The sequence below is a fragment of the Sturnira hondurensis genome, unplaced genomic scaffold, assembly GCF_014824575.4.
Source record: "Sturnira hondurensis isolate 20B ecotype Veracruz unplaced genomic scaffold, ASM1482457v3 Scaffold0013515, whole genome shotgun sequence".
NCBI lineage: Eukaryota > Metazoa > Chordata > Mammalia > Chiroptera > Phyllostomidae > Sturnira > Sturnira hondurensis.
Genome location: NW_028086146.1, coordinates 6,377,318 through 6,384,923, shown reverse-complemented (window position 1 = coordinate 6,384,923; position 7,606 = coordinate 6,377,318). Strand labels below are relative to the sequence as shown.

The 7,606-nt window shown below is 41.2% G+C and overlaps 1 protein-coding gene across 3 annotated transcripts in view; it reads left to right on the top strand.

Moving 5' to 3' along the window:
* The first annotated feature begins 1,634 nt into the window (after positions 1-1,634).
* Positions 1,635-7,606, top strand: part of PUM3 (pumilio RNA binding family member 3) — a 41,418-nt gene continuing 35,446 nt past the window's right edge. For 2 of the 3 annotated variants that reach the window (XM_037061744.1, XM_037061747.1), the window contains exons 1-4: positions 1,635-1,666; positions 4,983-5,131; positions 5,351-5,442; positions 6,679-6,897. In XM_037061744.1, the coding sequence (XP_036917639.1) occupies positions 5,358-5,442; positions 6,679-6,897 (304 nt within the window). In that variant the 5' untranslated portion in view covers positions 1,635-1,666; positions 4,983-5,131; positions 5,351-5,357. The other variant, XM_037061746.1, reaches the window with a different exon arrangement.

Sequence of the window (7,606 nt, the reverse complement as noted above, 5' to 3'; positions counted from 1 at the left end):
AGTCAGGCTCACCAGATTAAACCTATTTTATTTCTGATCCCTGGCTGGTGTAGCTCAGTGGATTGAGCGTGGGCATGTAAACAAAGGGATCATGGTTAGATTCCCAGTCAGGGCACATGGCTGGGTTGCAGGCCAGTTCCCAGCAGGGGACACACGAGAGGCAACCGTACATTGGTATTTCTCTCCCTCTTTCTTTCCTTTCCCCTCTAAAGATAAATGAATAAAATCTTTTAAAAAACTACTTTATTTCCTTTTTTTACATAAGATGAGGGGAAAACACCTACTGGTAATTAAACTGTTCTTATGAGACTTAAATGAGCTGAAATGCAAACATAATGGCTGAGGCAGACAATAGGTACGTACCAAACATGTGTGTTGAGTAGTGGGACAGGTGTGTTTAAAGTAACCATGACCCCACCCTCAGGAAACTCAGAGAATTACCAGGGCTTGAAGGGGCAGTAAATGGAGTCATTTGGAAAACAGTAAAACTTGAGCTTGACATATCTGGTATCAAGTTCCAATTCTTTAACTTTCCAGGTGGCCCTGCAGAAGGTATGTGAGTGTCCTAGTACCAAAACCTGTGAAAGTGACCTTACTTGAGAAAAGGGTCTCTGCAGGCGCAATTAAGTGAAGACCTCCAGATGAGATCGTCCGGGGCTATTCCAGTGGGCCCTAAATCCCATGACCAGTGTCCCTATTACAAATGGAAGACACAGAAAAGAAAGCCATATGAAGACAGAGGCGTGAATTGGAATCATGCAGCCACAAGCCAAAAGATGCCTGGAACTACCAGGAGCTGCAAGGGGCAAAGGTTTCTCCCCTAAAGCCTTGGGGAGGTGCATAATCTTGCCAGCGGCCTTGATTTTGGTCTTCTGGCTTGCGTAACTGTTAAGAGAACAAATTGTGTTGTTTGACACGAGTTTGTGGTGTGTTTCCTTATCTGTAAAATGTGGACACTATCCTAAACAGTCTCATTTTCTGAAGTGGAAAATGGGATAAATGCAGTCGGGCAGAGGTTAAAAATGGCAACATTTATTAAGGGCTTATCATGACCATTCACTCTACTAACCGCTTTCCATGGATGACTTAGCTGTGTCTATTTTATTAACCAGGTAATCAAGGCTCACAAAATTTAGTAATTTGCTGAAAACCAAACAGCTAGCAAGAGGGGAAAAAAACGGGATTACAATTCAAACTGACTTCCGAGGTATCCCTTTTAGCTTCAGCACTAGACTGCCAGCGGGGATACAAATTAACGCACTGTAAAAACGTTAACTATTCTAGTATTAGTTCAGGTTAAAGGATTAACCGAGACAACCTAGCCGGTTCCAAAAATCTGGTCATCCCTCGAGAGAAGGCGCTGTCTTCCCGGGCGCGGAAGCGACAGGGTTAATGACGTCACTTTCAGGAGCCGCAAACGACGTCCTCGCCGACGGATCTTTCCAAGGGCCAAAACGCCCGTGTGGCACAGCCTTCAAACGTCTGGAGGAGGTAAATAAGAGCGGACCAATAGAAATGCCAAATTCCCGTTTTTCCGGCTAATCTCCACCCTTTAACCAAATCTCCCCTGCGGAAGAAGAAAAGAGTGGACACGGGGGCGGGGCAAGTCCAGGAAGCGGAAGTGGTGTTATGAGCAGGAAGCTTCTGACTGAACCACACGTGTGCGGTGAGTGTGGCGTGCTTGGCCGCTGTTCCTGGTAGGGATTTGCTCGATGCCCGGCGCTGGAGTGGGGAGGTGTCGGGGCCGCCAGCGAGGCTAGAGGTGTTCACACCTGTCATTTGCAGGCAGTCTTCTGTCTTTTTTATTCTGGGAGTTTGGAGGTTGATGGGAGCTTGGCGATCGAGGCGGGTTCACGACTCCTTTCTGCCACCTTGTCCTGAGAGGGCAGGACTATCCTGACTACCTTCACGCTCTAAACTGGCCCGCGTTAGTTGCGTTTAGCTTTTTTTTTTTTTTTAATCATACGTTTGACAGGCATCCTTTCTGCGCACAATCAGTGCCAGGCGCCAAGTTTACAACCTGGATGCACAGTTGCAAGTTCTGAGTACTGCGAGGGAAACTTACTGGGTACTGAGGTGGAGGACAGGGGAGTCTGAAGAAGTGATCGTGAAGCCGGTCTAAAGCATTACGAGAGGCAACCCTGAAATCTAAAAGCCCAGAGGAAACTACTGCAAGCAGAAGTAGTAACTGGGACTGAGTCCCTGAGGTGGGAGCTATAGAAAAGGAACCAATGTAGTGAGCTGGAGGTACAGCGGTGCAAGATAAAATTAGAGGGATGGAGCCTTGGTAGGGGAGTTTAGATTTTCTGTACGATGGGAATACATTCCCATTTGTAGAAAACAGCAAAGGCTTATAAGCAAGGGAGTAACATGATAGGCCCTGATTATTTTTAAAAGATGTATATGATTTGTGTTATTGCTGGTTATATAATTGGAGATTATTGATGATGGTTTGAATTGAGGTGGTGGTATTGGAGATCAAAGTTGGAAAGGTAGAGGTATTTTTTAAGGGGATTGAGGAAGACTTACTGAAGGACTGAATGTAGCAGACAAAGGAGAAGGAAATGTCAAAAGTAAATACGGTTTTTTTTCCTTGAGCAGTGAAGTGGATGATGTCATTGGCTGAGTGGAGAAGAAGGGGGTGGGATTATTGTTTGGGTGTTGTTTGCAGTGGAGATAGAGGTATGTTTTGGACTTCGCATTTGCAGAGAATATTAAGTTAGAGAATTATGTTTTGGACTTAGTAAGTGTAGGGAACATAAATAAGGGTATCAGGTAGGCATTTGGTGCCCAAGGAGATGTTCCGAATGGAGAGTCCTCAGCATAGAGAACCAGGGGATTGGATGAAGTGTGGGAAGAGAGGGGAAGACTTGAGGAATGTCAACAGTTTGAGGTTTGGTATTGAATGTTTACTGCCTTGAAGCCACAATGCTAAATCTGCTGAAAGGAGTTAAAGAAAAATTAGCCAGATGTCCCTCTATCTCTGGGAAATCTTTGCCATTTCCCTTCACAAGACACAATCTGGGCCCTGTCTGGTGTAGCTCAGTGGATTGAGCGCGGGCCTGCGAACCACATGATCAAGGTTTGATTCCCAGTCAGGGCACATGCCTGGGTTGCAGGCCAGCCCCCAAGCAGGGGACTCACCAGAGGCAACCATACATTGATATCTCTCTCCTCTCCTTCCCTTCCCCTCTAAAGATAAATTTTTAAAAAAAAGGCGCAATCTGGCTTTCAGCTGTGTGGCTCCCCAAACACCTCATATATACTTCAGTTATGCTTATAAACACTGTACTATAGTTGGTAAATTGGTATCTTACAGGGCTGGAAGGTTAGCAATTCTGGAAGCTACATATGTGTTAGTATTGAACAATACTCAAATTGTAGATACTAGAGGCAAGTGTCTCACTGTCAGAGAAGTTACAAATAATCAAGAGAGGAAGGGTAGAGAACCCTGTAGCACTTGTTTAGAATTGGAGACATTAGTATGAGCTTATTTAACAGTTACAGAAATAGAAGTTTGTGTCATACACACAGGTTAGTTTGCATACACACATATACTAGTCCTGTCTAGTTAAAAGACCTGGAAGCAGTGTCACCGTCCCGTCTCCCCCTACCCCCCACCCCTCCACCACTACAGTAAGCACACCTAGCATTCATATCCTGGTTTTTAAATATCCTCAGTAAAAGGAATGAGGGTGTCTTGGAGAAATGGCCGATTTCATGGCTATCACAAAGAAAGTACAAGGGGAATTTAGAACAAGTACCAGGATGTAAGGACATGCTTTAAAAAAAAAAAAAAAAAAGATGGGGCTTGTCAAACTGTCCCAGCAACCTGAAAGATTTTCCACTAGCCAATGTTGGAACAATTTGATCAGCAAAATACCAATACTGTTAAATTATAACCCCAAGTAATATTTATGAGACCACTCATGTAAATAAATTATTAAATGAGGAAGAAGAAACAAATTTTCTCCACAGAAGAATTCACAATAATAAAGGTAGAGCTGTTGAGGGAAATAAAAAATCAACATTAAAACACCATAGTAATTGGTGCAGGCAGGATTCATTGCAGAATGCTAAAATTATCGGGAGATATATAGAATATTGCATAATTGCAAAATATATCACTCAAAACATTTACTAGTTGCTATGCTAAGTTTAATATATATATTTTAACATTCATTCATATTTCTCCATTGAGGAAGTAGAGCTTAATTTTCCTCCTCTTCATTTTGGATGAACACAGTGACTTAATTCTAATAAACAGACTATAGAAAGAGGAGCATAGTAACTTGGCGGTGGAGAAACCTGGCACACAGCACCTTGACCAGGTGATCAAGGTTAGCATTGCCAGTCACGTTGATACAATGTTCCTCGTAATGTGATGTGATGTCATGGCCACTTTACCTCTTGGTATTCTCCTCCCCGCCCCCCCCCCCCAAGTCCATAAAGCCAGTCTAGTAGTGAGAAAATACCCGACAAACCCCAGTGAAGGATATTCTACAAAGTGTCTGGCCGGTAGTTTTCAAGTGTCTCAGTCATGAGAAACAAGCAGAGACTGAAACTCACAGAAATATGGTATTGTGTAAAGATCCTGAACATGTGGTAGAAGGCCAACTTTAGAAATTTAGAAATGAATTCAATGTATAACTTTGGAAGGCAGAGAAACAGCCAAATGACTTTTGCTCTTGCATTCGGTAGCCTTGGATAAGTGAGGGGTTATCTGTTACCTGCTCTGTGTACTATGGGGTTTCTGTACCCAGAAGTAACCTGTTAGGCAGATTTCTCAAAATATTAAAGGTCTCAACATAGTCCTATGTTGGAGATCACTGAAAATCACTAAAAGAATAACAAACATTTGAAGTTAGGCGTTGTTTTAGCTGCATTACGCTACATAAGAACTTTTAGATAATCTTTTATTTTCATTCATTAAATTTGAATATACGGTAAGTGCAACCTATTGTTTGTTTCTGACTTTTTAGGGTAGAGCCCCAAGAAAACAAATGGTGATGTCAGTTTTTCATCACAAAGTCTTCCCAGGTTATAAGAAACACAAACACAAATACTGGTCTCTGTTTAGCCAGGACTATTGCTGAAGTAGTGCCTCCAAACATATCACGCATTAGTCGAGGTATGCATTGTGTGTGTATTCTTATTTTTCGTATTGGTATCTTATTTATTTTCAGTTGTGAAATCTTAAAAGCAGTGATTGTTTACTTCCTGAACATGTGTGGGTGCCCACGTGAGTTGTCCTGCATCTATGAACTCCAGGACTAAATGTGGCCGTGGCTACTTAATGACTCTTAGATGAGAGCAGTTCAGTGATCCTTTTGGGTTTTTTGTTTTCCAGAGTTGCCATGATGGAAGTCAAACAAAAAAAAAAGTTCACAGGAAAAGGTACAAAGACATCCCAAGAAAAAAACAGATTTTATAAAAATAAAGGTAAGATAGCCTTACCAAAATATGCTTTCCATGTGGCTTGTTCGGCTTCTATAGTTGAAGGACAGGGTTTGTGGGATGGAGGGGTATGTAGCTGATTGCAGTCTGGGTTGTGGGTTAGTGTTGGGATTAAAATAGTAGAAACAGTTGGCGTTACTGTGTAAGAGTGTCCGTGTTCCCTGTGAAACCAAGACACTTAAGAAATTACCAGCATGACTGGAGGATGCTATACTCATAAAAGACTCCTCATGTCAGCTATGATGCTGTTAAGTCATTAGTCATACTGATTCACCACATTTTATTTTAATCTTTGATAAATTGTGGCTGATAAATATGTACTTCTGGTAAACCATATACTTTTACCTTCAAGATTTCTAATTGTGGTGTCTTTATTATTCCATCAGGTGTCAGTATTGCAAAACAGAAAAGTCAGAGTCTGTGTAAATGATTAAGCGTTTCCTAAGCAATCTTTTTTTTCCCCCCCTCCTTAATGACAGTCTTAGGGCATAGTCGTTACCACTTTAATTTCATTTGTTAAGTGTTTAATTTGCTGGGTTTGTTAACCAGGGAAGATTTTTGAAATTATCTTTGAAAATTAACATCTTTAATTTGACAATATGGTGTATCTCCTAAATTCTAAGTGTTTATTTTATTTTTAGTTTCCTATGATGTTATTGAGACTTGTGAAATTATATGTAAAGTCTTTAATGACATAGTTTTTAAAGTAGAATACAAAGCTATATAAATACTACCTCATTTCTATTCTATGCTTAAAATAGAGAAATACACCAAACTGACTATCTTTAGAATTATAGTTCTTTTTTAAAGATTTTATTTATTTACTTTTAGAGAGGGGAAGGGAGGAAGAGAGGGAGGGAAACATCAATTGTGTTTGCCTCTCATGTGCCCCCTACTGGGAACCTGGCCTGCAACACAGACATGTGCCCTGACAGGGAATCCAACCAGTGACTCTTTGGTTCGCTGGATATAAATAGTTTTTATTATGTATTTCTCTGTAGGTTTTCTATAATGAATCTGTATTATTATAATTCTATAATCAGAGGAAGTTTTTAAATTTTGTTTTGGTATTTAAAATCTTACTCTGCTCCATATTTGAGAGTAAGAGAAAATATGTTTTAATAAGGAGGATAAAATTTTCTATAACAAATACATCTCAGTAGATAAAAGAGTTCTAGGCTCAGGATCATTGAACTAATAATTATTTATTGTTTTCACTAGATTCTAGTTCTTCAAAGACATTCCCAAGAAAAGTTGTTAAGGAAGGTGGACCTAAAATCACATCAAAGAACTTTCAGAAAAGTGCCACAAAACCAGGGAAAAAAGGTGTGAAGCAATTCAAGAACACGCAGCCAGGGGATAAAATACCAAAGAACAAATTCCAGCAGGCGAATAACATCAACAAGAAAAGAAAATTCCAGCGGGACGGTAAAAGTGATGGTGAGATCTGATTCCTTCAGGGTAGTTTTGTGGAAGCCTCCCCCGCCTGAGCTGTTGCCAGAACCGCCGCACGTAGGGACCCTGGAAGTCTGTGAGAGACCTCCCGTTCTTGTTCCCCGACAGGCCACATTTGGGCTGGGGGTGAAGAGCAGATGGGATTGAGTAGACAAAGGAAAGCACCTTCCTTGGTCATAAATGTCCTCTGGTGCTTAGGGTCCCTAGGTCCTAGTCCCTTATAAATTATTACCCTAGCTTTGGGGTTGTAATGGCTTTGTACAGAGGAATCTCGATTAAACTCTTCTTTTTGTAGGCTAAGATTTATTTATTTGTTAATACAGTCATTTATTAAACAACCAAATATTTGTGTTTTCTTTGCACTGGCCTTGGAGATGGGGGCGATTAACAACCATTAAGTGTACAAGCCCTGTCTGATCAGCATAGAAGCCAGCCTTAAGTAGTTAGTGTGTCCACCGTAATATCTATCTGCCTTGGCTAAGGAGGCCTTGGTGAACAAGAGACATATAGACCCTGTTTTCACAGAGCTTAGGCCATGTTAATATATTAGCCCATCAGGCTGTTCCAAGGACGGCACTGTGTACACATGGCATATTTGACTTTCATTGGTTCAGGATAAGTTGCTAACTTATCCCTGATGGGATATAGTGGCAGGGCTCCTATTGGTGTATGGAAACAAACTGCTAATCTCTTC